The 27,926-nt window shown below is 64.7% G+C and overlaps 4 protein-coding genes across 4 annotated transcripts; 1 reads left to right on the top strand and 3 right to left on the bottom strand.

The window, feature by feature from the left end:
• Positions 1-169: 169 nt before the first annotated feature.
• On the bottom strand, positions 170-1,533 carry GPR61 (G protein-coupled receptor 61). The gene has a single exon (XM_066203978.1). It carries the CDS (start codon positions 1,472-1,474, stop codon positions 170-172), a length of 1,305 nt encoding a protein of 434 aa, XP_066060075.1. The 5' UTR covers positions 1,475-1,533.
• A 6,584-nt stretch (positions 1,534-8,117) lies between these two features.
• On the top strand, positions 8,118-11,961 carry AMIGO1 (adhesion molecule with Ig like domain 1). The gene has a single exon (XM_066204047.1). The coding sequence runs from the start codon at positions 8,871-8,873 to the stop codon at positions 10,359-10,361; it is 1,491 nt and encodes a 496-aa protein (XP_066060144.1). The 5' UTR covers positions 8,118-8,870; the 3' UTR covers positions 10,362-11,961.
• A 1,206-nt stretch (positions 11,962-13,167) lies between these two features.
• On the bottom strand, positions 13,168-21,663 carry ATXN7L2 (ataxin 7 like 2). Its single transcript, XM_066203974.1, has 11 exons — positions 21,543-21,663; positions 18,848-18,922; positions 18,619-18,723; positions 18,248-18,431; positions 17,901-18,163; positions 16,567-16,649; positions 16,254-16,480; positions 15,581-15,761; positions 15,311-15,432; positions 13,807-14,596; positions 13,168-13,464 (listed from the first exon to the last, which is right to left on the bottom strand). The coding sequence occupies exons 1-11, from the start codon at positions 21,637-21,639 to the stop codon at positions 13,450-13,452; spliced, it is 2,142 nt and encodes a 713-aa protein (XP_066060071.1). The 5' UTR covers positions 21,640-21,663; the 3' UTR covers positions 13,168-13,449.
• Positions 21,664-22,487: 824 nt separating this feature from the next.
• Positions 22,488-27,807, bottom strand: SYPL2 (synaptophysin like 2). The gene is made up of 6 exons (XM_066203975.1): positions 27,693-27,807; positions 26,984-27,055; positions 25,519-25,637; positions 24,713-24,914; positions 24,438-24,629; positions 22,488-22,829 (listed from the first exon to the last, which is right to left on the bottom strand). Exons 1-6 carry the CDS (start codon positions 27,741-27,743, stop codon positions 22,701-22,703), a joined length of 765 nt encoding a protein of 254 aa, XP_066060072.1. The 5' UTR covers positions 27,744-27,807; the 3' UTR covers positions 22,488-22,700.
• Positions 27,808-27,926: the final 119 nt, after the last annotated feature.

The raw sequence follows: 27,926 nt of genomic DNA on the forward strand, positions 1-27,926 counted from the left end.
CCTGTGGCTGCAGTGAGGACCCCCCACCCTCCATGGCAATGCGGTACCCCCAGCCCAGTGAGCACTGTGGGATCTCCAACCCTCCACAGCGGTGACGAAGGCTCCCCTCAACAAGTCACTATGAGCATCTCTCCCCTCACAGCCACGTTTACCCCGAACCCCCCAAACGCTACAGCCCCGCTTTGGCAGAGCCCGCCACGGGCATGAACACCCCGCTGCCCCCACCCCACTCCATCCCCTCCGCCGCCTCCTCCTCGATCTGCCCCGGGATGCGGAAATCCACGGGGGGCAGGTTCCGCTGGGGGCTGGGGGGCTCCGGTGGGCGCCCAGTGCTCTGGAGGAACTGCAGAAAGTTCTCCTCGATGGAGCCCTCACGGCTCGGCAGCCGCAGGTCCTCCTCGGGGGGCTGCTTGAAGAAGCAGGTGAGGAGCCGGCCGAGCTCCCCGCGGATCTGCCGGTTGAGGCAGCCGTAGAAGAAGGGGTTGGAGGTGAAGCAGCAGAAGCCCAGCCAGGTGACCACAGTCTCAGCGGCCGGCCCGGCCAAGGGCCGAGTGCTCAGCGCTGTGTACAGCTGGAAGGAGAAGTAGGGCAACCAGCAGAAGAGGAACTGGCCGCCCACGGCCAGCAGCACGGCAGCCGCCTTGCCCCCGCCAAACATCCTCTGCGGGGTGGTCCGTGGAGCCCCCGAGGTGGTGACCATGGTGGAGCGGCTGCTGAGGGACACCGAGCGCCGCCGCGGCGTCTCCATCCAGGTGGGCGGCGGGCCGTGGTGCATGGCTGCCACCCGTGCCACCTTGAACATGCCGCAGTAAACCACGACGATGATGAGGAGGGGCAGGACGAAGTAGAAGGCGGCGAAGAAGACCACAAAGACCTTGCAGGACGGCCCACGGCTCCACTGCAAGGAGCAGCCGTGAGCGCCAGGCGCTGGCGGGCGGTCGGGGGACAACCAGCCCAGCACGGGCACCAGTGAGGTGGCCACGGCCTTGAGCCACACACCGGCCAGCACTCCGGCCACCAGCCCCGCGGTCATCCGCACCTCGTAGCGCAGCGGGTGCACCACGTAGTAGTAGCGCTCCACGTTGACGGTGGAGATGGAGAGGATGCACATGGAGGTGAGGCACACGCTGAGGAACAGGTACACGCGGCACACGGCCTCGCCCAGCCCCGGGCTCTCGAACACGGCCGAGCCCGACAGCATCTCCAGCGGCATCAGCGTGAGGGCGGCCAGGAAATCCACCAGGCACAGGTGGAACACGAAGACGAATTTGCGCAGCGCCGGCGTCTTTGCGATGACCGTCATGACGGCGGCGTTGCCCACGATGGCCGTGAGGTCCAGCAGCACCATGAAGAACAGCCCCACAGACTTGGAGGCCACGTCCTTGGGCCTGGCCTCGGCAGTGCTGTTGGGGGGCCGGGACCCCCCTCTAGAGCCATTCCAGCCCCACGGGGAGGGCAGGAAGGGCTCCTCCATCCTGTGCCGCCGGCCTGGCGGCGAGGACGGCACAGCCGGGCATCGCCAGAGGGTCACATCCTCGGTGGTCCGGGGGTGGGGGGAGGGGGGGCCGCTGTGGGGGTGGCACTCACAGTACCCAAAGGTGCCCCCCAGCCCCACTCATGTCCCCGCTGCTCAGCGAGGGGGTACCTGGGGGAGGTGGAGCTGTCACTGGAGGGGGCAGGACCCTGGAGGACCCCTGAGTGCTGAGCAGGACCCCCAGTTGCAGCCCCTCCAGTACCTGGGGTGGAGGTGGAGCTGTCATGGGGGGGAAGACCCTGGGGGGAATCCTGAGAGCCCGGGGGAGCTCACAGGTGACCTCTGACAGCCATGGCGGAGGGCACAGCTGTGCTGGGGGGAAGGTGGAGGTGTCATGAGGGGACACAACCCTGGGGGGACCCCTGAGAGCTGAGCTGGGCTCCCACCTGCATCCCACAGGTACCTGGGGGCAGGTGGAGCTGTCAGAAGAGGGGGAAGACCCTGAGGGGGCCCCTGAGAGCCATGGTGGCATCACAGCTGACCCTTGAGAGACACAGGGTGGGGCTCAGCCCAGTTGTGACCCCCATCCACAGCCCCCAGGCACCTGGGGGAAGGTAGGGCTGCCAAAGGGGCAGAGAGCTCTGGGGGACACCTGAGATCCCAGGGAGGGTTCAGCACAGCTGTGACCCCCCACACGTAGTCCCCATCACCCCCTATCCATCTCCACAACCCCCTACATCAAATCCCTTCCCCAATCAAAAGCCCTGTTCCCCCCAAAAATGAGCAGTTCTGGGGTAAACCCCCCAAATTCCAACATTTCAACCCAAACCACCCCAGTGGAGCCCTTTGCTCAGAGTGTGGGGACCACAGGAGGGGGCCAGGATGGGTCCTGAGAATGAAAGAAGGGGAGGGCCCAGCACCCCCAAGTCCTGGGTTCACCCCTTGTGCTGGGAGGCCTTGTGTGACCCCCCCACCCCGAGCGCACACCCCCTCCACGGGGACCTGATGGGAATGTGGGCGCTACCCCGGAGCCCCCCAGGTGTTCCCCACGGGGATGGGGGTCCCCACCCCTGCACCCGCTGCACCCCGAGGGCGGGGTGCTGACGGAATGGGGGTGCAGCCGCGGGTCCCCCCTCCCCTTCTCGCTGCCCATCTCCCTCGCCCAGAGCCCCGGAGCGATGTCGCCGGTTGGGGACCCCCCTCCCAACCCCCGGGGGAGTCTCCCCCACCTCCCCGGTATCTCCCCACCCTCCCAGGCCGTCGCCCCGGCGGGGCTGCTCGGCCGCGGCACCTACCCTGGGGGTCTGCATGGAGCCGGCCTGAGGGCGTGGGTCCCCGGTCCGGCTGGGGGAGGGGTCGGGGCTGGGGGGTGTCCCCGGGGTGGCGGGGGATGCTCGGGGCTGGAGCCACTGCGGCGAGGGTTGCTCCGCACCGCCCGGCTGCTGGGTCCTAGCGCCGCCCGCCTCGCCTCGGTACCCCGGGAACGGCGCCTCGAGCCCCGGAGCTGCGGGCCCCGGAACGGGGTGGTCGCTGCCGCCCGAAGCTTGGCTTTGCCCCCGCAGTGGAGAGCGGAGGGTGGGACACTCCCGAGCGCTGCCCCGCGTATTCCTTCGTGCCTCAGTTTCCCCATTTGCCTCCCAGAAGCGATGGGGAGGGCGTGGGGCCGTCGCTGGGGGAGAGAAGCCCCTCGGGGAAGGGAAAGGGGGGGCTCGGGGGGTGTAGCGCGGAGGTGCTTCCAGCGGGGGAGAGGTGGGAAAGGGGGGGATGGGGTGCAGATTCGCAGTGGGGGGCGCAGGGTGGGGGTGGGGTGCGGAGGGATCCGGGGGGGGGGGGGTCGCTCAGAGAGGCCGCAGAGCCCCCCCAGCTCTGTCACCCCCACCCCAGCGCCCTTCCCTTGCTCCCAGTTCAGCAATGGGATGGGGTCAGCGTCCCTCCCCGCCACGCCTCGTGCCTCAGTTTTCCCAGGACACGGCCATTCCCTTCCAGGAGGAGGTGCCCATCTTTTCCATCCCTCCAAAATCCCGCTCGGGCTGCGAACGTTCCCCCGGCAGGGCCCTGACCCCCATCCCAAGAGTGCCCGGGTGGGCTGCGCGGCCCCCGGATCCCATTCCCGGGATGGGGGCTGACAAGTGATCCGTGGGTGACGCGTGTCCCCGCGCGTCACGTGCCCATTGCCAGGCTACGGGCTCCCAAAAATAAATCCACCCAAACCAGATTAGAAACGCCCGACCTCGGATGAACCACCCACGACATTCTGGGGCCCGCGGGCGGCTCCCGGTGGGACCCCGGGCCCCGGCAACACCGGGAACAGCGGCAGGAGGGCTCCCGGTGAGCAGGAATACGGTGGATCCACGGGGATCCATCCTGCCCGGGGACCGACCCCTGTGGCAGAAGTAAAGCACGGGAGTGAGTGCTGGCCCACACTAGAGTGGGGGGACACACGGAGCCTCCCTTTTCCTGGGGACCCGTGTGGCCACCCTCCACTTGTGTGGAGCACCTGAGCGCACCCCGCCGCGGTAGACACCCCGCTCTGGTACCCCTGGTATCCCTGACACTGCTGGCACCCCACACCCCAGTTCCCAAGCACCCCACAATCCCAACCCCTGGCATCTCAGCACTCATTATCTTGGCACCTCAGCACCCCAATCCCCAAGCACCCCTGTTTCCCAGTACCTCAACATCCTGGCATCCCAGTGCTCAGTACCCTGGCACCACAGTACCCCAGCACACTGGCACTCCAGTATCTCAATACCTCAGCACCCTGGCATCCCAGTCCCCCACACCCTGCCACCCTGGTACCCCAGGATCCCAGGGCCCTGGCAGCCCAGTGCCGCAGCACCCTGGCACCCCAGCAACCGAACATCCCAGTGCCCCTGAGCAGTGGAAACCCAATACCTCAGTGTCCTGTCACCCCACTATCCCAGCATCCTGGCACCCCAGCACCCTGGCACCCCAGCACCCCAGTCCTCAGGCACCCCCTATCCCAGCACCTTGGGATCCCAGCACCTGAACATCCCTTCATCCCAGAACTCAATGCCTTGGCACCCCAGTACCCCAGTGTCCTGGCCCTCCAGGATATCAGCACCATGGCATCCTAAGACTTCTGACACCCCAACATCCTGCTACCCCAGCACCCCGTCCCCAAGCAAGCCATTATCCCAGTGTCCTGGCACCCCAGTAGTCCAGTACTCTGCCCCCTAAGTACCTCAACATTCTGGCACCCCAGCACCCCAATACCCCAGGCTATCCATCCTCCAGCACCCCTGCACCCCAGCCCCTGGCACCCCACTACCCTGGGATACTCATCCCCCAGCACCCCAATACCTCAACAGCCAAATCCTTCCTTACCTTGGCATCCCCAGCACCCAATGTCGTGGAACCCTAGCCCCAAGACACCTCAGTACCCCAACACCTCGGGGTACCAGTGTCCCAGCACCCCACCCCTGGCACCCCAGTACCCCTGTCCCATCTGCAGAGCCCCTGTCTGACACGCAGGTTAAGTGTTCAAACGTGTGTGTGTGTTTGCACACCTGGGTACACACTTGTGTCATGTGTGGCTGCCTGGCGGGGGGTCACACACGTCTGGCGGGTACATACATCTGTGTGTGCACACACATGTGAAGGGGCACACACACGTCCCTGGGCTGTGCATGTGTGTGTGCATGAGTGTGTGTGTATGCTGACACACGTGTGCTCCCATGTATCACATGCACCCAGGACCAATCTTGCTGTCCCCTGGGACACCCAGGGTCCCCCAAGGACACCCAAAGCCCAGCGCTGGACTGCGGATGTCAGGGTGTGGGTGGGGCCGGGTGTTGGGAGGGGTGCTGGGCAGTGGGTTCTGGGCAGGGATTAACTCCCGGATTAAAACTGGGAAAATAAGGACGATCCAAGGACAAAATTCCCTGTCTGATCAAGGGGGACATCCGGCCGAGGGGGGAAGTTAGGGTGAAGGGAACAGGGTGAGGGGCACCCTGAGGACATCGTGTTCTGTGTTCCAGGGGTTCCTTTTAATCCCTGCCCCCCTTTGCAATAAAAAGCTGCATCATCACAGCATGGTTTGTTCCAGCTCTTTTCCCTCTAATTTTGGACCCAAAATCCGGCACGAATGTTTGGATCTAAAAATACTACCGGGAAGCAGAGCCACTAGTGGGGGGTGCGGGGCTCCCTGCCGGCTGGGCTGTGACACCCAGGAATGCCCCTCGGGGGGCCTGGGGCAGGGGAGTCCCCTCTGTCCAAGCGGTAGTGGGTGGGGCTGGGGGATGGGGTCAGGACTTCAGGGTGGAATGGGGAGTGTGGGGTGTGCCAGGAGAGGGGCTGAGAGTGGGATGGGGCTGGGAGTGTAGGTGGAGCTGGAGCTGACATGGGATGGCATAGGGATGGAGATGCGGATAGGACGGGGATGAAGATGGGGTGAGACGGGATGGAGGGGTTGAGGAAGAAGAGAGGAATGGCAATGAGGATGGGGACAGGGATGGGGATGAGAGCCAGGATGGCATTGGATTGGATGGGATGCAATGGAGAAGGGGATGAGAACAGGGATGGGATGGGGTGGGATGGGTTGGGGATGATGGGGATGATGGGGATGATAGGGATGGGAACAGAGGACAGGGATGAGAATGAGGATGGGGAGAGGATGGGAATGAGAGATGAGGATGAGGATGTCCAGGGATGGAAGGGGGATGATGGGGATAGAGGACAGAGATGGGAATGAGGATGGGGATAGGGGAGAGATAAGTGTGAGGATAGAGATGGGGATAGGGATGGGGATGGGATTGGGATGATGGAGAAGGGCACAGGGAGAGGGATGAGGATAAGGATGAGGATAGCGATACAGGATAGGGGTACAGGATAGGGATAAGAATAAAAAGCGGCATGAGGATTGCCGTGGGGAAGAAGCTGGGGAGGGAGAGGGGGATGAGGATAAGGATGGGATCGGGACAGGAATGAGGATGGGGATGGAGAGGGGAGTGGGGACGGGCCGGTACAGGGATGAGGACGGGGTCCGACACAGGGCTGGGGAGGGAAATGAACACGGGACCGGTACAGGGCCGGGATCGGGCACGGGCCCGGGGCGGGAGATGGGGCCAGGGCAGAGACGTGGACGGGGCCGCACACGGGGCCGGGGTCGCACACAGGGCCGGGGCAGAGATGGGGCCGGGGTGGCACATGGGGCCGGGGTCGCACACGGGGCCGGGGTCGGAGGTGGGGCCGGGGTCGCACACAGGGCCGGGGCAGAGATGGGGCCGGGGTCGCACACGGGGCCGGGGTCGGAGATGGGGCCGGGGCAGAGATGGAGCTGGGGTCGCACACGGGGCCGGGGTCGCACACGGGGCCGGGGTCGGAGATGGGGCCGGGGTCGCACAGGGGGCCGGGGTCGCACACGGGGCCGGGGCAGAGATGGGGCCGGGGTCGCACAGGGGGCCGGGGTCGCACACGGGGCCGGGGTCGCACACGGGGCCGGGGCAGAGATGGGGCCGGGGTCGCACAGGGGGCCGGGGTCGCACAGGGGGCCGGGGTCGCACACGGGGCCGGGGTCGCACACGGGGCCGGGGCAGAGATGGGGCCGGGGTCGCACACGGGGCCGGGGTCGCACACGGGGCCGGGGCAGAGATGGGGTCGGGGTCGGAGATGGGGTCGGGGTCGCACACGGCGCCGGGGTCGCACACGGGGCCGGGGCAGAGATGGGGCCGGGGTCGCACACGCGGCCGGGGTCGCACACGGGGCCGGGGTCGGAGATGGGGCCGGGGTCGCACAGGGGGCCGGGGTCGCACACGGGGCCGGGGTCGGAGATGGGGCCGGGGTCGGAGATGGGGCCGGGGTCGCACACGGGGCCGGGGTCGGAGATGGGGCCGGGGTCGCACACGGGGCCGGGGCAGAGATGGGGCCGGGGTCGCACACGGGGCCGGGGTCGGAGATGGGGTCGGGGTCGCACACGGGGCCGGGGTCGCACAGGGGGCCGGGGTCGCACACGGGGCCGGGGTCGCACACGGGGCCGGGGTCGGAGGTGGGGCCGGGGTCGCACACGGGGCCGGGGCAGAGATGGGGCCGGGGTCGCACACGCGGCCGGGGCGGCGCTCGGCGGGTTAAGCCGCGCGCTGCCGCCATTGGCGGAGCGCAGAGCGGCCGCAGCCAATGGGGACGGGCCGTGCGCGCCGCGCCTGCCCCAGACCCCGTCCCGAGGCGGATCGGGGCGGTTCGGCCGCGTTCGGGCCGGGTCGGAACCGTTCGGCCGCATTCGCGCCGGGCTCGGCTCCGCTCGGCTCACCTCGGGGAGGATCGGGAAGGTTCGGCCGCGTTCGGGCCGGGCTCGGCTCCGCTCGGCTGAGCTCGGGGAGGTTCGGGAAGGTTCGGCCCGGCTCGGTTCGGCCTGGCTTGGTTCGGCGTGGCCCGCTCGGCTTCCTTCGGCCTCGCTCGGCTCAGCTCGTCTCGGTCCGGCTCGGCTGGGATTCTCTCGGTTCGGCTCCGCTTGACTCTGTTCGGTTCGGTTCGTCTGGGCCCGGCCCTGCCCGGTCGCCGCCGCACCGGGCCCGGTAACGCTCCGGCCCCATCCCCGGTCCAGGCCCGAGCCCAGCCCCGGTAACGCCCCGGGAGGAAGGGGGGAGGGAGGGAGCGAGCATCCTCCGCTGCTCCGTTCGCAGGACCGGGGGGGGGGCGGGGGATCCCGCCCGGGGGGAGCAGGCAGAGCCCCGGGCCTGACGTGCCCTGGGTGGGCCGTGATAGTGGGGACATGTCGTGACAGCGGAGACAGAGCCACCCCGCACCGTGACCTGGGTGGGCAGTGACCCATGGACACCCTGTGACACCAGGAGACCGATATCCCCCCAAGCCGTGACACTGAGGGACCACCGGGGCACAAAGCCGTTCCATGTCGTGACACCGGGGGACCACAGCTATCCCAGGCAATGACACTGGGTACGCACCACGGCACTTGGTGACAGCCCCCCTCAACGCTGTGACAACAAGCACCCCGCACCCTGTCACCAGGGGAGCAGCCAGATGGGCATGTGCTGTGACACTGGGTGAGCCGTGAGCCTCGAGCCTGCCGTGACACCATGTGACTGAAGCCATCCTGGACTGTTGACATTGTGAGCCCTGAGCCTGGCACACGCTGTGACACTGGGTGACCAAACCACCCTGGACTTGATACCAAGTGACCAAGCCACTTTGCACCATGACATCTGGTGAACGCTCAACTTGGTGCCTGCCGTGACACCGTGTGACTGAAGGCCACCCTGGACTGTAGTGCTGGGTAAGCCCTGAGCCCTGCACCTGCTGTGACACTGTGTCACTGAAAGCCCCCCTGTGTTGCGACACTGGGTGACCAAGGCACTCCACATCGTGACACCATGTGACTGAAGCCTCCCTACCGCTCTCCACGCTGCGCGTCCCCGTCATGCCACCATCCCGTCCCCCGTGCGTGGCCATGCGCGTCCCCGTGGGGCCGCTGTCCCTGCTGCTGGCGCTGTCCCTGCTGTCCCCATGGGGGTCTGCTGGGGGGAGCTGCCCCCCGCGCTGCGTCTGCGCCTCCAACCTGCTGAGCTGCTCTCAGGCCAACCTGAGCACGGTGCCGGCGCCGCTGCCGCGCTTCACCGCCGTGCTGGACCTGAGTCACAACAACGTGACGCGGCTGCGGGCGGACTGGGCGCCGGCGCGGCTGCCGCACCTGCACGCGCTGCTGCTGAGCCACAACGGGCTGGCCTTCGTGTCCACCGAGGCCTTCACCCACGTGCCGCGCCTGCGCCACCTCGACCTGTCCTCCAACCGCCTGCGGACGCTGGACGAGAACCTGTTCAGCGACCTGGGCGAGCTGGAGGTGCTGCTGCTGTACAACAACGAGATCAGCACGGTGGATCGCACGGCCTTCGAGAACCTGGGCCGGCTGCGCAAGCTCTACCTGGGGCAGAACCGCATCGCCCGCTTCCCGCTGGAGCTGCTCCGGGAGGGCACCCGGCTGCCGCAGCTGGCGCTGCTGGACCTGTCGGCCAACCGGCTGCGGGCCGTGCCCGCGGGGGAGCTGCAGGCGCTGCCCGCCTGGCTGCGCGACCGCCTCTACCTGCACAACAACCCCCTGGCCTGCGACTGCCTGCTCTTCCAGCTGCTGGACCGCGGCCGCCGCCGCCACCTCAGCGCCGTGGAGGATTTCCAGGACGAGCTACGCTGCTTCCTGCCCGGAGCGAGCACTCTCACCAAGATCCTGGACCTGGCGGGCAAGCAGCCTCTCAACTGCAGCAAGGCGCGGGAGGCCGTGCTGGAGGCGCACCTCGGGGACACGGTGACGCTGGGCTGTGACAGCCGGTGGCAGGGTGTGCGCAGCCGGCACTGGGTGACGCCGGGCGGGGAGCGGGTGCTGGGGGACGGGGGCAATGGCAGCGTGGTCTTGCTGGCCAACGGCAGCCTTCAGCTGCGGGCGCTGCGCCCTGAGGACGGCGGCACTTACTCCTGCTGGGTGGCCGGACCCCTCCTCAACGAGACCCTCTACGTGGAGCTGCTGGTGCACAACTTCACCCTGCACGGCCCCCACGACACCCTGAACACGGCCTACACCACTCTGGTGGGCTGCATCCTGAGCGTGGTGCTGGTGCTCATCTACCTGTACCTCACCCCGTGCCGCTGCTGCTGCTGCCGCGGCACCGAGAAGCCGCCGGCACCGCGCGACGACAGCATCAACTCCTCCGTGCTGAGCACCACCCCGAACCACGCCGGGGGCGCCGGGGAGCCCTGCGGATCCCACATCGCCTCCGGTGCTGGCACAGGGCAGAACGGCAGGTTCAAGGGGGGGGGCACCCCCCCGCTGCCCGCCCGGCAGGGCCCCAAGGCGCAGAGGAAGGTGTCGGATCCAGACTCGGTGAGTTCCGTCTTCTCCGACACACCCATCGTGGTGTGAGGGGACCCTGTGGGGACAGTCCCCGGGGACACCCCATGTCAGCCACTGCAAGCTGTCCCTGGGCAGGAGGGATGGCCGGGCCCCCACTGCCATGTCCCCAGCTTGGTGGGTCACACCGTCACACCCCAGGACTGAGCATTGATGCTGGCCCCCACCAAGGTCACTGACACCATGGGACAGTGAGGGACAAAGATGTGACACACGCTCCGGGGACAGTCTCCCACTGTGACCTGTCCCTGTGCAGGAGAGGTGGCTGGACCCCCACCACCATGGCCCCAGCTTTTGGGGATCCCGTCATCATCCCCCAGGACTGAGCATCGTCCCCCACACTGTGATCACAGAGGGACCGTGAGGGACAAGGGTGTGAGGGGACACACCATGGGGACAGTCCACCGGGACACCCTGTGTTCCTACTGCTGCTCTGACCTGTTCCCTATGGACATGCCATGGGCAGAAGGGGTGGCTGGACCCCTACTGCCTTGTCCCCAACTTGGGGGGCAACATTGCCCCCCAGGATGGAGCATCACTGCTGGCCCCCCCCCCCCCCCCGAGGTCACTGCGCACCCGCGAGGGACAAGGATGTGAAAGGACACACCATGGGGCAGTCCCCACGTAGCCTGTCACCAGGCAGGAAGGGTGGCCAGATCCCTGCCACCATGTCCCAGCTCTTGGGGGTCCCACCATCACCCCCAGGACTGCGCATCATCCCTGAGCCCTGCTGAGATCACTGGGGGACTGCGAGGGACAAGGGTGTGAGGGGACACACCATGGGGAGTCCCCAGGGACATCCCGTGTCCCCACTGCCACTGTGAGCTGTCCCCAGGCAGGAGGGGTGGCTGGACCCCCACCACTGTGTCCCCAGCTTTTGGGGATCCCGGCATCACCCCTCAGCACTGAGCATCATCCGTGGCCCCAGCCAAGGTCACTGGGGGACTGCAGTGGACAAGGGTGTGAGGAGACACACCGTGGGGACAATCTGCTGCTGTGACCTGTCCCTGGGCAGGAGGGATGATCAGACTCCCACCACCGTGTCCCTCGTTTTTGGGGGTCCCACCGTTGCCCCTCAGGACTAAGGATTGCTGCTGGCCCCTGCCAAGGTCACCGCAGGACCACAGGGACAAGTCTCTGTGAGGACAACACGGCCACCAGCTGCAAGGCATCAGCCTCACCAGGCACTGGAGGACTGAGGGACGGTGACAGCGGCAGCCGTGAGGCCCCGGGAATGGCAGCACCAGGCAGAGCCCCCCTCCCTGCAGCCCCGGCCCCCCCATTCCCCCCGGCCCCCCTTGGCATGTGCATGGCCAAGCATGAGTCGCTCGGGGAGCATGTGCCACCCCCAGGGGGACACCAGGGGTGTGACAACCCTCTGCGGAACCCCCAACACCCTCCTGACGCCCCCCTGCAACCCACAGCTGCAAACAGAGCCCCCTCCCCACAGGGGGTGGGACCCGGGGGCTCCGGCACCCCGAAGAGGTGGTGCCCCCTCACATCCCCATGCCAGCCCAGCCTGTGTCTCCCGTGCCCCCACCCTGGATGTTCCCCCCCCGCACTGGGCAATGCCCACTGATGCCTTGGCCAAAATAAACGTGTTTCCCTCGTGCCTGTGCAGCCTTCACCCGCTTTTGGGGGACTTGAAGGAGTGTCCCCAGGATGGGACCCTTTGCTGGGGTGGGGTGAGTTGGGGACAGGGTGACACTGCTGTGTGACTCCGCCCAGGGTGAGGGGTAAGGCGGAGTGGGGGCCCTGCTGCCCCCCCAGCCCCCATGTGGGGTGCAAGGGGTGAGGAAGGGGGAGCAGGGGGGCGGGGGAGGCACCCCAGTGACCCCAGTGACCCACCCCAGGGTCCCTGTGACACCGACCCCGTGCTGGGAGGGGGGTTCTGGGCAGCCCCTCTGTGGGCAGCCCATGCTCAGCCCCACTCCAGTGATCCCCCAGCACCCCACTGACACCCCTAGCACCTCAATGACCCTTACGGTCCCCCGCCTGTCCCCCCAGTACCCCAAAGACTCCCTGTGGTCCCCAGGACATCCCCTTTAGCCCCCCCAGCACCCTCATAACCCTCCATGGTCCCCAGGACTTCCCTGCGGCACTGAGCCCCACCCCAGGCAGTTCACTGATCTCCTCAGCCCCTTAATGACCCCACTACTCCCCCTGGTCCCCAAAGACCCTCTATGGTCCCCTGCACTCTCCCAGCATCCCAATGAATCCCACTCACCCTTATGAGCCCCCACCTGCCCCCCGAGCACCCCAAAAACCTCCTATGGTCCCCATCCAATGAGTTCCCTGAGCCTCCCCAGCACCCCCATGACCTTACTGACCACCACTGAGCACCCCGGCCAACTTCCAGAATCTCAGTGACCCCACTGACCAACTCCCAGAATCTCAGTGACCCCACTGACCAACTCCCAGCCCCACAAAGACCGTTATGGCGCCCTGCCCACCCTGCAGCACCCCGAAGACCCCTTATAGTCCCCAGTAAGCCCCCCAGCACCCCCAAAGACCCTTATGAACCCCTGCCCAGCCCCACAGCCCCCCAGCATGCCAAAGACCCCCTTTTCTCCCCAGTAACCCTCCACAGCCCCCCCCAACGAGCCCCCCAGTACCCCACTGCCCCCTCAACACTCAGTAACTCCAGTGACCCCCCCCCAGCTCCCCAGTGACTCCCCCAGCCCCCCAATAATTCCCTACGGTCCCCAGTATGCCCCTGAGCTCCCACATCCCCCAAAGACCCCCTGGCCCCCTCCCCACTACGCAACTCTTTTTTTTTTTTTTTTTTTTTTTTTTTTTTTTTTTTTTTTTTTTTTTTTTTTTTTTTACAAAAAGAACAAAAACAGCAACAACCGTTTCTTATAAATATCCGCGGCCGACGGGGCCCCGGGAGGTCCGGGTGGGTCCCCAGTGCCGCCCCCCCCGTCCCGGGGCTGGTTTAGCAGCAAGAGAACAGAACTGAGAGTTTTGAGGTATTTTCTGGAAGTTTGAGATTTTCCTTCGTGTTTCCTTGGGATTTTTTTTTTTTTTTTCCCCTTCATCGGTTTTTCTGGCGTTTCCCGGTGGGGAGGACACAGGGGGGCCCCCGGTGACCCCTCTGTTAATGGGCTTTGGACTGCAGGGGGAGAGGGGACGAGTCAGCCCTAGGGGGGAACGCTGGGGACACGGCGTGGTGGGGACCCGCGGGGACTCTCCACAGGGTCAGGGGAGCCCCTCGGTGTCCCCAGGGTCGGGGAGGTCCTCACGGTGTCCCCCCACAGGACAGGGTGTCCCCCGGTGCCAGAGCAAGCTGTCCCCGTGCTGTTCCCCCTCCGGACCGCGGTGTCCCCCCAGGACGGGGAATGTCTCAGGGCACACTGACCCCTGTCCCAGTGCTCCACCCCACCTCCTGCTGCTCCCAGTCACCCCGAGGGGGGGTCCCCCTGCTTCCCCACCCACCCACACCCCCCAGCCCTACCTTCAGGACGCTCCTCTTCTCCTCGAAACCCAGGGGCGTCCCCGGCTTCTTCCTGCGGATGGAGCCCCCCGAGGCGGAGGTCCCGGAGCCGGGAGGGGCCGGGGGGCCGGGCAGGGGGGGCGCGGCTTTGGGCTTCAGGGGTCGGCAGTAGGTGGCCGCGTTCTTGCGCTTTTTCACCTCATCCTCGGAGAGCCCCCGGGGGGGCCCCCCCAGCCCGTGCAGCGGCGACGTTTGGGGGTCCAGGGCAGCGGGCGGGGCACGGCAGGGCTGGGCGGGGGGCAGCCGGCGCACCCGCGGGGTCCCGTTGAGAATGGCGATGGAGGGCGAAGCCGGCGGGGTGAGTTTCGTCTTGCCGGGGGGAGTCAAGCCCTGATTTTTGCCCTTGACGCTGTCCCCCAAACAGGTCCGTTTGTAAGGGGGGCTGCCGGCCGTGAGGGGGGGCTGCCAGGGCCGGGGCTCCGTGTCCATCCCGCCGGACGCCTCCCGTGCCCGGGGGGATTTGCTGGCCTTGGTGGGGGGCAGTTTGCTGAAGGAGGGCGAGGGGGTGTTGGCGGGGAGGGGAGAGGTGATGGCCTGCGTGCCCCCTCCCCCGCACTCGGGCTGGCTGCAGGCGGCCGCCGCGGGCGGGGACCCCACGGTGTAGGTGAGGCTGGTGGGGACCCGGCACCCCCCCGCCGCCGAGAGGGTCCGGAGGGGCGGGGAAGGGGTTGCAGGGCCGTGAAGGGGGGCAGCGGGGCTGGGGGGGGCTGCGGGGAGGTGAAGAGGGGGGACGACGGCTGGAGGGATCTTCCTGTGGGAAGGGAGGGGGTGGGTGAGATGGGGGCTGCTCCGAAAGTCCCGCTCCCAACCACATCCCCCCAGTTCAGGGCGGGAGAGATGAGGTGGGACCCCTCCAAATCCCATTCCCATCCCTCCAACCCGGCCTTGTCCTCCCCAGTTCAAGGTGAGATGGGAGCCCCCACAAATCCTCACTCCCAGCCCCACATCCCTACCTTGTCCTCCCGAGTTTGGATGGGAAGGGATGAAACAGGACATCCCCTCAAATCCCCATTACACCCCTGCATTATTCCACCCCAGCTCAGGTGAGGAGGGGGTGAACACCGCCCCACCCCAAAATCTCTGCTCTCAGTCCCACGTCCCCATCTTGTCCTTCCCAATTCGGGTGAGAAGGGGGTGAAACGGGATCACTTAAATCCCCATTCCCATTTTCGTCCCCCCAATCCTTCCTGATTCACGTAGGGAGGGGGTCCCAAATCCCCCCTCCCATCCCTCCATCCCCACCTTATCCTCATCACTTTGGATCAGAACGGGGTGAAATGAGACTCCCTCCAGTTTCCCTCTCGCATTGCCGCATCCTCACCTTACCCCGCGGGGAGGGGACGCAACAAAACCTCCCAAAATCCCCACTCCCTTCCTCCCCCTCAATCCCAACACCATGCTGGGACCCCGCGGAGCACAGGCCCTCGCTGTGTCCGGGCGCTTTTGTCCCCTGGCCCCTCCTCACCTCCACCTGTGGGCGCTCAGGTGCCGCTCCAGCATGGAGCCCAGCGCGGCGCAGAACCGGTCCAGCCGTCGGTCGAACACGTAACAGCCCGGGGTGACCAGGCGGCTCCCGAAGGTGCAGAACTGGGGGGGCACCGTGCCAGGGTCACTGCAGCCCCCCCAAGCCCCCGCCTCAACCCCCCCTCCTGGCGCGGAGCCGGGAAGAGGACACGTGGATGGGTTGCTGGCGGAGTTGGGGGTCCCTGCCCTACTCCGGGGTCCCCTCACTCACCGCCTGAGGCCGTGGTGGGCGCACCGGGGTCCGGGGGAGCTCCTCGGCCCCCTCTTCCTCGCTCTCCTCGCTGGACACGCGGCTGCCCCCCTTGGGCAGGGGGAGGGGGAATCCTCCCGTGCTCCCCTCCCCGGAGGTGGCCGGAGCATCCTCAGGGTCACTGTCGGAGGAAATTCGGGCCCTGCACCAGAGAGGAAGTTTTGGGGTGCTCGATACTGGGCGGGGGAGTCACTGTGAAACAATATCCCCCTCCCAAATCCTCACTCCTAATCCTGAAAATGTGTCCCCCAATTCAGGTGGAGAAAGGTGAGATGAGACCCCCCCAAATCCCCACTTTCCCTCCCAGCTGAGGTGCAGAGGGGCACAGACAGGACCCCCCAGTTCTGCACTCACATTCCTACTGCCCTCCCCAGTGCAGGTGGGGAAAGGTGAGATGGGACCCCCCAAAACCCAACTCCCAGCCACATCTTCCCATAATTCAGGTGGGGAGGGGGTGTGACAGGACCCCCCAAATCCCTGCTCCAAACCACATCCCCCCCCAGTTCAGGTGAGGAGGGGGTGAGATGGACCCCCCTCCAAATCCCCACTCCCATTCCTGCCCTTTCAATGCATCCCCCCCAATTCAGGTGGGGAAAGGTGAGAGGAGACCCCCCCCAATCCATGGGGTACTCACCTGGGAGGGTGCAAGCAGTGGGACAGCCTGGCTCGGCAGGGAGGGGTACTGGGGGGCTGCAGCAGTGAGGGGGTGTCCTGCAGGGCAGGGTGCAGTGGCTCCTTCTCAGGGGGGCTCCTATCTTTCGGGGGGTCCCCTCGGCGGGTGCTGGCCTTGAGCTCGGCCACCAGCACATCGAAATCCTTGGCCCGCCCCTGCACCTCCCGGCGCTGGTGGACCGAGTGGATCTGGGTGACAGCAGAGAGGGGCTCAGGACCCTCAAAAACACCCAGGGTGGGATATTGGGGTGTCTCCCCTCCCCATTTTCCACTACCTTGCAGGTCAGCAGGCGGGTGCAGAGCTTGTTGGTGTCAGGGTTCCGCACCCCACACTGCCGGTTCAGGTCACACTCCTTACCTGGGGGGACAGGGAGGCAGCGGGTGCTGGGGCGGCACCCCAACCCCCCCACTGGGGCTGGGCATGGAGCACCCACTCCTCTGAGCAGCTCTCAGGGGGGGACACAGCCCTGAGAAATTTTGAGGGGTGGGGGGGGTCACCATCTGCTGTTCCCTCCCCTTTTTGCCCCTCTGCAAGGTGAGCCCCCCCCCTTTTTTTGCCCCTTCCCTGGGGTGACCCCCCCCCCCTCATTTTCACCTGGGTCCTGCTAATGGCATTGCTATCACCTGGGAGTGTCTGTGGGCACAGCAGCAGCTGGCAATTTTGGGGGCAGGGGTGCACGTTTGACTCCCGTATTTTGGGGAATATGTGTCCAACACCCATCTTTTGGGGTGACATATGTCCAAACACCATATTTTGGAGGGGCACACACATTTGAGACACATATTTTGGGGTGATACAAGTTTGACCCCCATATTTGGGGGGCACGTGTGTTATACCCCCATATTTTGGGACAGACAACACATTTGGCCCCCATATTTTGGGGGAATATGTGTCCAGCCTTCGTATTTTGGGATGACATATGTCCAACCTCCATATTTTTGGGGGGGACGCGTGTTCAACCCCCACATTTTCAGAGGACACATACTTGACCCCCGTATTTTGGGAGGAACATGTATTTAACCCCCGTATCTTGGGGGACCATGCATTTAACACCCATATTTCGAGGTGACACAGTTGACCCCCATATTTTGAAGAGATACACATCCAAACCCCCTATTTTTGGGGGGACATATATTCAACCCCTCTATTCTGGGGGCCACCTATTCAACTCCCATATTTTGGGGGTAATGCACATTGACGCCCATATTTTTGGGGGTCACCAATCCAATTCTCATGTTTTTGTGGGGGACACAAGTTCAACCCCCATATTGTGGGGGGATGCGTTTTCTACCTCCATATTTTTATGGGGGCCACGTGTTTGACCCCCATTTTTGGATGAACACGGGCGAATTTGGGGATCCATCCTCAGCTCCCGTTCTTGCTGGGGTTGCAGTCAAGTGGGGACCCTAGACCTGCAGGATGACAGGAACTGGGGGGATGGCAAGGACCCCCCAACCCGCCAGAGGAGCAGGGGGAGCCACTCTCCTGCTACCTACCCTACTGCTAAACCTGGCCACCGGAATTCCGGCACCAGGATGTCCCGCTGGGATCATCATCATTATCATCATCATCCCACCCCCATGGCCGGCAAGGAAAGGGGGGACTCACGCGCCAGCTTCCTGTGGGACCTGGGGAGCGGTTTGGGGGCCCCCACATCCTTCTCCCCCGGAGCAGGGATGTTCTCCGGCATGGCCGAATCCCCCCCGACCCCGGCCGGCACCGGGGGATCTTTGGGCACCGCGGCAGCCGCGGCTTTCCCCAGGGATTCCTTGGAGTTGGTGGGGACGGCTTTAGGGGGCACCTTGATCCCGTGCCCGTCCGGTTTGGGAATGCTGGGAATCTTCTCCAGGTTCACCACGGGCACAAACAAGCTGCGGAAAGAAGTTTTGGGGAGGAGGGGTGGGATCAAAGCGACCCCACAAGAGCAGCGGTGTCGCCCGTCCCAGCGCTCTCACCAGAGGTTGTTATCCTTGTCCGTGTGCTCAGGGAGGGGCTGGGCTCTCCCACGGGCACCAGGATGCTTCTCCTGCAGGGCTTTGGCCGCTCCGGGGGTCCTGCCAGGCACCGGCTGCCCATTCACGGCGACGTGGCACGCGGTGGCACGGGCGTAGAGCTTGCTGAGGGGGCCGTGCCGGCGTTCTGCCAGGAGGGATGGAGATGGGATGGGGTGGGATAAGCTCGCTGTTAGCCCACAGCAGAGCTTGCACCGCTGCGAGCCCCCTCCCTGCCCACAGGCTGCACCCCCACAGCCAGCCCCGCTGGCATTCCCGGTGCTCTTCCCAGCACCACGGGGTGGAACAGCCATTCCTGGAACTCCCTGGCTCACCACAGTGCTTCTGGAAGGCCTGGGGTTTCACCACCTGGCTGCAGTGGTTGCAGACCACCAGGTAGAACTCGTCGTGCGCAGGGCAGTGCCCGAAGATGTCCATGTCTGTGGGGAGAGCTCGGTCAGCTGGCACAGACCTGGTGCTGCCAGAAGCACTGCAGACAACGATCCCAGCTTGGTGGCTCACGCAGCCCTGAAATGCTGGCTTTCACCTCAGAGAGGAGCTCACCTTCCTTAATCAGGGTCATGGTGTCCAGTTTCTTGCTGCCAGTCTTCCCATTCTCCTCCAGCTCTGACCCTGATCCTGCCAGAGACAAAATCCTGTCAGTGGCTGGCACAGGGATGGTCCCGGTGCTCCCACAGGGGGATGGTCCTGGCTTTCCTGCTCCTGGAACAATTAAACCAGACAAAATTAGACCAGAGACAGATCCATCCTGTGAGTGGCATCGCCCTGTGGTGCGTCACCATCTCCAGGGTCACCATCCTGACAGCCCAGTGCCAGCAGGATGTTCCTGGTGACATCCCAGTATGGGATGTGACACTCCTGGGAAAACCCTGTCCTGGGATGTGACACCCCTGGGACACATTTGCCCTGGGATGGAACATCCCTGAGGACACTCTGGTGCTGGGATGGGACACCCCTAGAGACAGCCCCATCCTGGATGGGATGTAACATCCCTGAGGACACCCCAGTCCTGGCACATGACACCCTCGCAGACATCCTGGTCCCAGGACGTGACACTCTTGGGACACCCTGGTTCCCATACAGTCGTGGCTCCACTGGCTGTGCCTGGCCAGTGTCCTGGGCTCTGTTCTGGGGGGACTGGTGGCCACTGAGCCAGTGGTGATGGTGACCTGGCCAACTGTGCCAAACTGGGTGCCCGGTCCATCCCCAGTCCTATCAGGCCATGCCATATTGGGCACTCAGTTCCATCCAGCTGTGCCATACTGGGTAACCAGTCCTGTCTGCCTGGCCATGCCACACTGGGTGCCCAGTGCCATCCAGCTGTGCCATACTGGGCTCCCAGACCCACTCAGATGCACCATGACTGGTGCCCAGTCTGGGACAGCCAGTCCCAGTGCTGAGAGCCCACTGGGACACTGCCAAGCTTCCAGTAAGGGGCACCTGGCTCCCAGTGTGCCCTCCCCAGTTCCCAGGGCAGGATATCCCAGTGCCCAGCATGTGATGCCCAGCCCCCCACCCGGGACTCCCAGTACCTCCTGCCTGCTCTGGGATAATGGTGGCCACTAATTCCCAGTCCAGGCTCTCCAGTTACTGCTCTGTTCACACCAGTGTCCACTGCGCCCGGGATATCTGGAATCCAGGACGGGACACCCAATAACTGGCTCCCTGTGACAGGCACAGCGTTCCCAGTGGGCAGACTGGGGTGCCTGGTGCCGGGTGTCCAGTTCCTAGTGCAGAGATCCTGCTGGCCAGTTCCTGAATCCCAGTGTGGCTGCCTAGTGCCCAGTTCTCAGTGCAAGCACAGGGTTCACTGTTCCAGGTGCCCAGTGTCCAGTACAAGATTCCGAGTGTTTGGTTCCTAGTATTGGGCACCTTTTGTAGGATGCCCCATTCCCAGTTCCCAGTGCTGCGTGTCCAGTACAGGATGCCCTGTTCCCAGTGCCAAATGCCCAGTGCTGAGTGCCCACTTCCTGGTACCATGTCTGGCTGCACAGTGCCAGGTTCCCAGTCCCAATTCCTGCCAGATGCCCGGTGCTGGATGCCACATTCCCAGTGCAGGAACTGCCCATTCCCAGTGCTCAGTGCTGGGTGCCCAGTTCTCAGTACTGGGTGCCAGGTCTGGATGCCCAGTGTAAAGTTCCCAGTGCCCAGTTCCTGGTGCCAGGTACCCACTGCAGGATGTCCTATTCCCATTGTCCAGTGCCCAGGGCTGGATGACCCATTCCTGTTTCCACATATTCCAGTGTGGGATGCCTCATTCCCAGTGTATGGTCACCAGTGCTGGGTGCCCAGTTCCCAGTACTGGGTGCCAGGTCTGGATGCCCAGTGCCAGATTCCAGATCTGCCCACACAAGGTGCCCCATTCCCAATGTCTGGTTCCAGTGCAAGTGTGCCCAGTTCCCAGTACCAGGGTACCAGTGCAGGATGCCTCATTCCCAGTACCAGGGTACCAGTGCAGGATGCCCTATTCCCAATGTCTGCTTTCCAGTGCAGAGTGTTCAGTTCTGAGTACCAGGGTACCAGTGCAGGGTGCCTCATTCCCAGTACCAGGATCTCAGTGCAGGGTGCCAGATCTTGCTGCCCTGTTTCCCAGTGCCAGGTGCCCAGTGCAAGGTGCCCCTTTCCCAATGTCTGGTTCCCAGTGCAGGGTGCCCCATTCCCAGTGTGGTTCCCGGTGCAGGGTGCCAGGTCTGGCCGCCCTGTTCCCAGTGCCAGGTGCGAGTACAGGATGCTTCGCCCCAGGTGTCCAGTTCCCAGTGCCAGGAAACATCCTAGGACATGCCAGGACAACCTGCTCCGGGCACCCGGCACCAGAAACTGGGCACCGAGAACCCTGCACTGGGCATCGAGACCCGGCACCCTCTGCTGTGCGCCCAGGTCCCGGTACTGGGTGCCGGGTCTCGATGCCCAGTGCAGGGTTCCCAGCGCCGTTTCCCACTGCCCAGTGCAGGATGCCGCGTTCCCGGTGCCCCGTTCCCAGAGCAGAACGAGCCGTTCCTGCTGCCCGGTGCAGAACCTGCTCTCGGTTCCCAGCGCCCGGTGGAGGATGCTCCGTTCCCGGTTCCCAGTGCAGGATGCCCCGTTCCCAGTGCCCGGTGCAGGATGCCCTGCTCCCGGTTCCCGCTGCCGGACTCCCCTCTCCCGGTGCCGCTGCCCGCCCGCCGCGCGGCGGCGCTCGGACCGGGGGTCGGCGGGCGCGGCCCCGGTCGCGAAGCGCCCCCGCCGCCGCCGCCCTCACCGGTGTCGGCGGGCGGCCCGGCCCGCTCCACCCAGGCGCTCCAGCTCTGCCCCGCGAACTCGTCCAGGCCGGGCACCGGCCGCCGCTCCGCCGCCATCGCCGCCGCCGCCGCCGCGGCACCGCCGCCCCCCCCGCGCCGCCCCCGCCCCGCGCATGCGCCGCGCGCCCCGCCCGCCCCGCGGCACCACGGGCACGGTAGTCCCGGCGCGACCCCCGCCCGGCCCGACCCCGGGAGCCCGCAGCGGCATGGGCCACCAGGTATCCCCACACCGAGCTGCTGTCGGGCACCCGCTATCTCGCACTGGCCTGGGGGTCCCAAGTGATCCCTGTACCAGGCTGGGGTCTCCTGTTATCCCTATGCGGGGATGGGGGTACCCGGGATCCCTATAACAGGTATGCGGCAGTCAGTGTCCCTATACTCGGCTGGGGTTCCCTGTTATCCCCATAGCGGACTCAGAACGCCAGCTATTCCCATAACGGGCTGGGGTCTGGTGTAGTTATTTCTATACTGGGCTGTGAGCCCAGGGTATTGCCATACAAGGCTGAGGTTCCAGGTTATTCCTGTACGGGGCTGGGGATCTCCGTGACGCCTAGGCCAGCCTAGGATCCCCCATTATCCTTCTGCTGCTCTGGGGTTCCCTGTTATCCCTATATGCAGCTGGGAGTCCCCGCCATAATTCCCACACCAGGCTGGGGTCCCAGGTGATCCCTATACTGGAGTGGTGTTCCCAATATTATCCCAGTACTGGACTGGGGTTCCTGATGACCCTTTTACCGGTCTGGGGCCCCCTGTTACCTGTCTGAGACTCTCCATTAGCCCAATACTGATCTGAGGTCCGCAGTTAACCCTGTATCAGAGGTGGGGACCGGTTTATCCCTACATGGACCAGGACGCCCAGGGGCGTGTGCGCACCTCCACACCGAGGCAGACACCGGGAGCCCCAATCCAGAGCTGGTACCCAGGACTTTATGCGCCCCATACAGACACGGACCCCTCGGGGTGACACACAGAGCCCCCGACAACAAGCGGGACCCCCGGGGTTCCGTGTCCCCTTTCAGCATCCGAACCCCCGGCGGCTCCAAGCCCGGGGACAGCGACACCCCGTCCCCGGGCCGGCGGCCGGCGCGAGGTCCCCGGGCTGGGTCGGTCCCCTGGGGTTACTGCTTGTCGATGGCGCCTTGCTCGGCCGCGCTGTCGCGGGGCTCGGGCGGCCGCAGCCACGGCGTCTCCCGCAGCACGAACCAGCAGTTCCCGGCCCACAGCAGGAAGTTGAGGAACCCGAAGAGCTGCAGGAAAGGGAAGGGGGAGAGGGGACATGACAGAGAAGAAGGGAGAGCATAGCATAGCATAGCATAGCACCAGCACCCCACACACCAGCACCCCATGAGCTCCAAGCACCCCATGTACAATGTACATAGTTTGTGCCTTATGCCCCCCCATACACCCCATACATTCCCGACATCCCATGTACCCTGTACATTGTGTCTGCCCTATGCCCCTCATACACCCCATACACCCCACACATTCCCTACACTCCATGTACCCTGTACATTGTGTCTATCCTATGCCCCCCATACACACCACACATTTCCTACACCCCATGTACCCTGTACATTGTGTCTGCCCTATGCCCCTCATACACCCCATACACCCCACACATTCCCGACATCCCATGTACTCTGTACATTGTGTCTATCCTATGCCCCCCATACACCCCACACATTCCCTACACCCCATGTACCCTGTACATTGTGTCTGCCCTATGCCCCTCATACACCCCATACACCCCACACATTCCCGACATCCCATGTACTCTGTACATTGTGTCTATCCTATGCCCCCCATACACCCCACACATTCCCTACACCCCATGTACCCTGTACATTGTGTCTACCCTATGCCCCCCCATGCACCCCATGCACCCCACACATTCCCTACACTCCATGTACCCTGTACATCGTGTCTGCCCTATGCCCCCCATACACCCCGTGCGCTCCATACATTCCCTACACGCTGTGTACTCTATACATCGTGTGTACCCTATACACCACATACACACCATAATTCCTGTACATCCCACAGTGCTCCATATGCCCCACATAACCCACGTGTAACCCAGGTCCTGTGCTCCACACACCCCATACTCCCCATATACCCCATGTACTCCATGCACATCAGACACCTTATGCACCCTGTGTGCCCCATATGGGCCACGCAACCTGTGCACCCCATGGACCCTGTATGCCCCGTGTGCCTCATGCACCTCATGTACCCTGTGCAACCCACAAGCCAGATGCACCTCATGCACCCCACTTCACCCCATGTACCCCATGAGCCCCATAAACCTCATGCACCCCACATGCCCTATGCCCCCATGCACATCATGCACCCCACACATCCAAAAACCAATTCCAGGGATTGCATCACCACCACCCACCCTATCCTGGGAGTCCCTGGTGGCTGGGGGGGTGCGGGGTGGATCCCCCATCCCGTAGGACCAAGGCTGTGGAATGTTTTCACCCACATTTCCATGCGTGTGCCCATATTTTCATCTGTGTGCCCACATTCCCACTGCCCTCTCCTGGCTGAACTCAGGAATCTGGCACACGTGTGCACACACAAGGACACGAGTGTGTGAGCGTACACATGTGAGCACCTGTAGGTGTGCACGTGTCCGCTGTGCATGCGGGGTGTGCTCACACCTGCACGTGTGTTGTCCCATGCATACACGTGTGCACTGCTGTGCCTTCACACGCACACGTTTGCAGCCTGTGGGTTGCACGTGTGCACAGGTGTGCCGCTCAGCTCTGCTTGAACCCCCTGAACTGTGCTCCCAAAGGAAAAACTACACGTCTTTGGCCATGTGTGCCCACGTGTGTGCCTATGGCCCTCACCACTGAGATGTTGGCCAGCCCCATGGCCGGCGTGGTGCCGGCGTTGCAGACCACCCCATCGCCCTGGCACACCCCCATGGCAGAGATGAGGGTGGAGGGGCGTGTGGCTGCCTTCACGTCGCTCAGCCCCTTGCCCCACGCCGCCGCTGCCACCAGCCAGAAGAAGGCAAAGCAGACGGTGACGCAGAAATCCTGCCAGGATGAGAGATGGGGATCAGCTGCCATGCTGGCATGGCGCTGGATTCACCGTGTCCCGGGGGATGAGCCTGCCTTACTGTGAAGGGGAGCTTCGTGTTTTCAGTGTACAGGGAATGGAAGCGGAGGTAGAGCACCAGAGCCGCCATGGAGTAGAGGAAGGAGAAGACCCCCAGGGTCACGAAAAACTCGGCGGGAGCGGAGAAATCACCAACGAGGTACAGGGTGCGGGCTTCTGATTCATCCTCACAAGTCGGCATCCCAAAGGGAATCTGGTATAACCTGGGATAGAGGGAGCGGGGTGTCAGGGGGCTGGGAATGGGGAGGATGGTGGGGGTAGGTGGTGTAACCACGCTGGGTTGGTCCCCTGGGAATGGAGAGGATGACAGGGATGGCTAGAATAACCAGGCTGGGGTGGTCCCCCTGGAATTGGAGGGATGGATGGAATAAGTGCTGGGGTGATCCCCTGGGATGGAGGGCACAGATCCACTGCCATAACCTGGATTATTTTCCAAGGTCTAGTGCCCTGGCACGGGGCTGGTGGCAGAGGAAAGGGGTTAGAACCGTGACTCCCATCTGGCCCAACTCCATCGTTGCCTGCTCAGATAAATCAGGATTCCCATGGCCTTCCCTGAGTGCTGAGAATTCTCCTCCTTCCCCACCCTGGTCTTCCGTGATTAACAAGAATCCCCCTGGATGGTGTCAGGAACTGAAGCCAGAGGATGTCCCATGGTGTCAGGGTATGGATGGTCCCCAGCTGAACACGGCACCGCAGAGACCATGGCTGTGGTCCCATGGAGGTCCTGCCAGCAGGAAGGGAGTCTAACCCCAAACCAGCTTGTCTGGGGACAGTCCTGGGGGGTGTCAGGTCTCAGCACCCCCTCACCTGAAGGGGTACCCGAACTGGATGCTGATGGCTGTCATCTCTCCGCTGTCACATTTCACTGTGGCTCCGGTCTCGCCGCTGAAGGAACCGCAGGAGCCAAAGGCGAAGATGGCAAAGAGCTACAGGAGAGAGCAATGGGTCTGGGGGGATGTTGAGGCCCGGGGGGGACCACTTTCATCCTTGGGGGGCAGGCTGTATCCCCTGGCACTCAGTAGTGGGCAAGCTGCCATCCCCTCCAGCTGTTGGCCTCAGATGCCTCCCTCCAGCACTGGGATTCTCCTGGCACTGGGATTTGTGGACGGGGGTCATGTTGGGGGGGCTGGGGACACCAAGGTCAAACCCACCCCAACCCCCCCTTAATTTTGGGCAGGGTACTGAGTGCCAGAGTGGGTTTCCAGACAGCTGGGGGCATCCCCATGGTGGGATCCCTGGAGTTGTCTCCTCCCCAGGAGCCAGCACTGCCCTCCCTTGCCGTTGGACTCACACTGCCCTCATCTCTTGGATGACGGTGCTGGGAAAACACCATTCCCAAAGTGCGAGTCCTCCTGGCTGAGCTCCCAGCGTGCCGGGTGAAATGGGGAATCTAAGCCACCAGGCCTGACACTGCAGGGATGGGCAGCCCCATGTGTGGCACTCAGGGTTTAAGCAGGAGTGTCGGTGGATCCTCCAGGGATTTTCTCCTCGTTTTTGTTTTTGGGCTGTCTATACATGTGGGATCTGATCCCATATGGTGGCCTCAATGGCAGGGGGAGCCCAGAGCCTCCGTGGGTGGGATTATGCAAACCAAAGAGCTGTAGGATTGCGGAAAGCCCCTCAGTCTGGCTTCTCTTGGTGGGAGATGCCCAAAGAGGGCCGAGTCCACCCTGTACCTCAGTTTCCCCCGGGAGCCCCCTGGCCCTGGCAGAGCTGAGCTGCAGAAATGCCACCCTGAAATCCAATCTCACAGGGAGCCATTCATGGCACGGCCAGGACGGGACAGAGCCACGGGTGCTTGGCTCCCCCCCTGCCCCCAGGGTCCCCTTTCCTGGGGCTCACTGACCCTCAATCCCTCTCCCCACCCACCCAACCAGTGCCCCCTGAGCCCGTGGGGATGGCGGGGGCCTGACACCCCGATGTCACTGTCCCCTTTGGCATGGCTGGGCAGAGCCACCTGCTCAAGGTCACCGGGGAGGGGCTCGTGGCCTGAACCCAGGCGTCCGTGTGGCCCTGCTCCCCTCCTCCCCCGGAGCCCCCGAAATGAGGTCTCCACTGCCGCTGCTGATGGGGTGCAGGAAACTCCGCAGGGACGGGGGAGGAGGTCTGGGATTCCTTCATTCTGGGGGGGCTTCAGGAAAGCAATGGGACACCCCAAATCTGGGGGGACCCACGTCCTTGGGGGGCAGCACACAGCAGTGCTGGGGAAGGGGCTGTGAGGGGGGGTCCGGGATCAGGCCCAGGGTAGGGGGACACACCGCGGGTCACTCACCCATTCCAGCACCTTGATGAAGCCCAGGGGCTCCTGGAGGCGGCCCCAGCGCAGCCCACGAAGGACACGGTCCTGCAGGAGACAGTGGCGGGAGCCAGGGAGCATCGGGACGGCACCGGGACTTGCCCCGGGCTCCGCTCCGGGGAACCAGAGCGGCTGCTCCGGGGGAGAGGGGGGCAACCCCAGGGACGGGGGGGCTGCACCGTGGGCAACCCCGGGTTGCCACAACGGGATTGCCCCGGACAGGGGGTGCAGCGGGGGATCGGGGGCTGCGAAGGGCCTGCTCCGGGCGGGGGGTTACTTCGGTGAAGAGGGGTCTGCTCCGGGAAAGCGGGGTGACTGCACCGAGGACTGCCCCGGGGATTCGGAGGGGCCGCACTGGGGCACCGGGAGGCTGCCCCGGGGAAACTGCAACGGGATTGCCCCGGGCAGGGGGCTGCCCTGGGGGACGGGGGAACGGCATCGGCCGCGGCACCAGAACAGCGGAGAGCTGAACCGCGACACTGGGGCGCTGCACCGGAGGTCGCACCGGCGGCTGCAACGGGACACTGTGGGCTTCTCCGGAGGTCGGCACTGGAACACCATGGACTCCTCCGGAGATCGGCTCCGGGACACCCGGGGGGACACCCGGGTAACTGTGCCGGGACACCAAGGGGCTGCAGCGGGAGCCTGCCGCGGTCACCGGGAGGGGGACGCACCGGAGCCCTACCTGGAGCCGGGGCGGTTTATCACCGGCCGCGGGAGCGCCGGGCTCCGACATGGCCGGGCCGGGGGCGGTCGGTGCTGCCTCCGCCGCCCGCTGGGACGGCTCCGCTGGCGGAGCCGCCACCAGGCACCCCACCGCCCCCGGGGCGGGCAGCACCGCCCCGCCCCCGGCAGCGCCCCTGGGCCGGCCCCGGGCCCCCCGGGCCAGCCCCCCGCCCCGGTCCGCCCCCAGGCCCTC

Source organism: Chamaea fasciata, unplaced genomic scaffold, assembly GCF_029207755.1.
Source record: "Chamaea fasciata isolate MVZ Bird 193981 ecotype frontalis unplaced genomic scaffold, bChaFas1.0.hap1 SCAF_25, whole genome shotgun sequence".
NCBI lineage: Eukaryota > Metazoa > Chordata > Aves > Passeriformes > Sylviidae > Chamaea > Chamaea fasciata.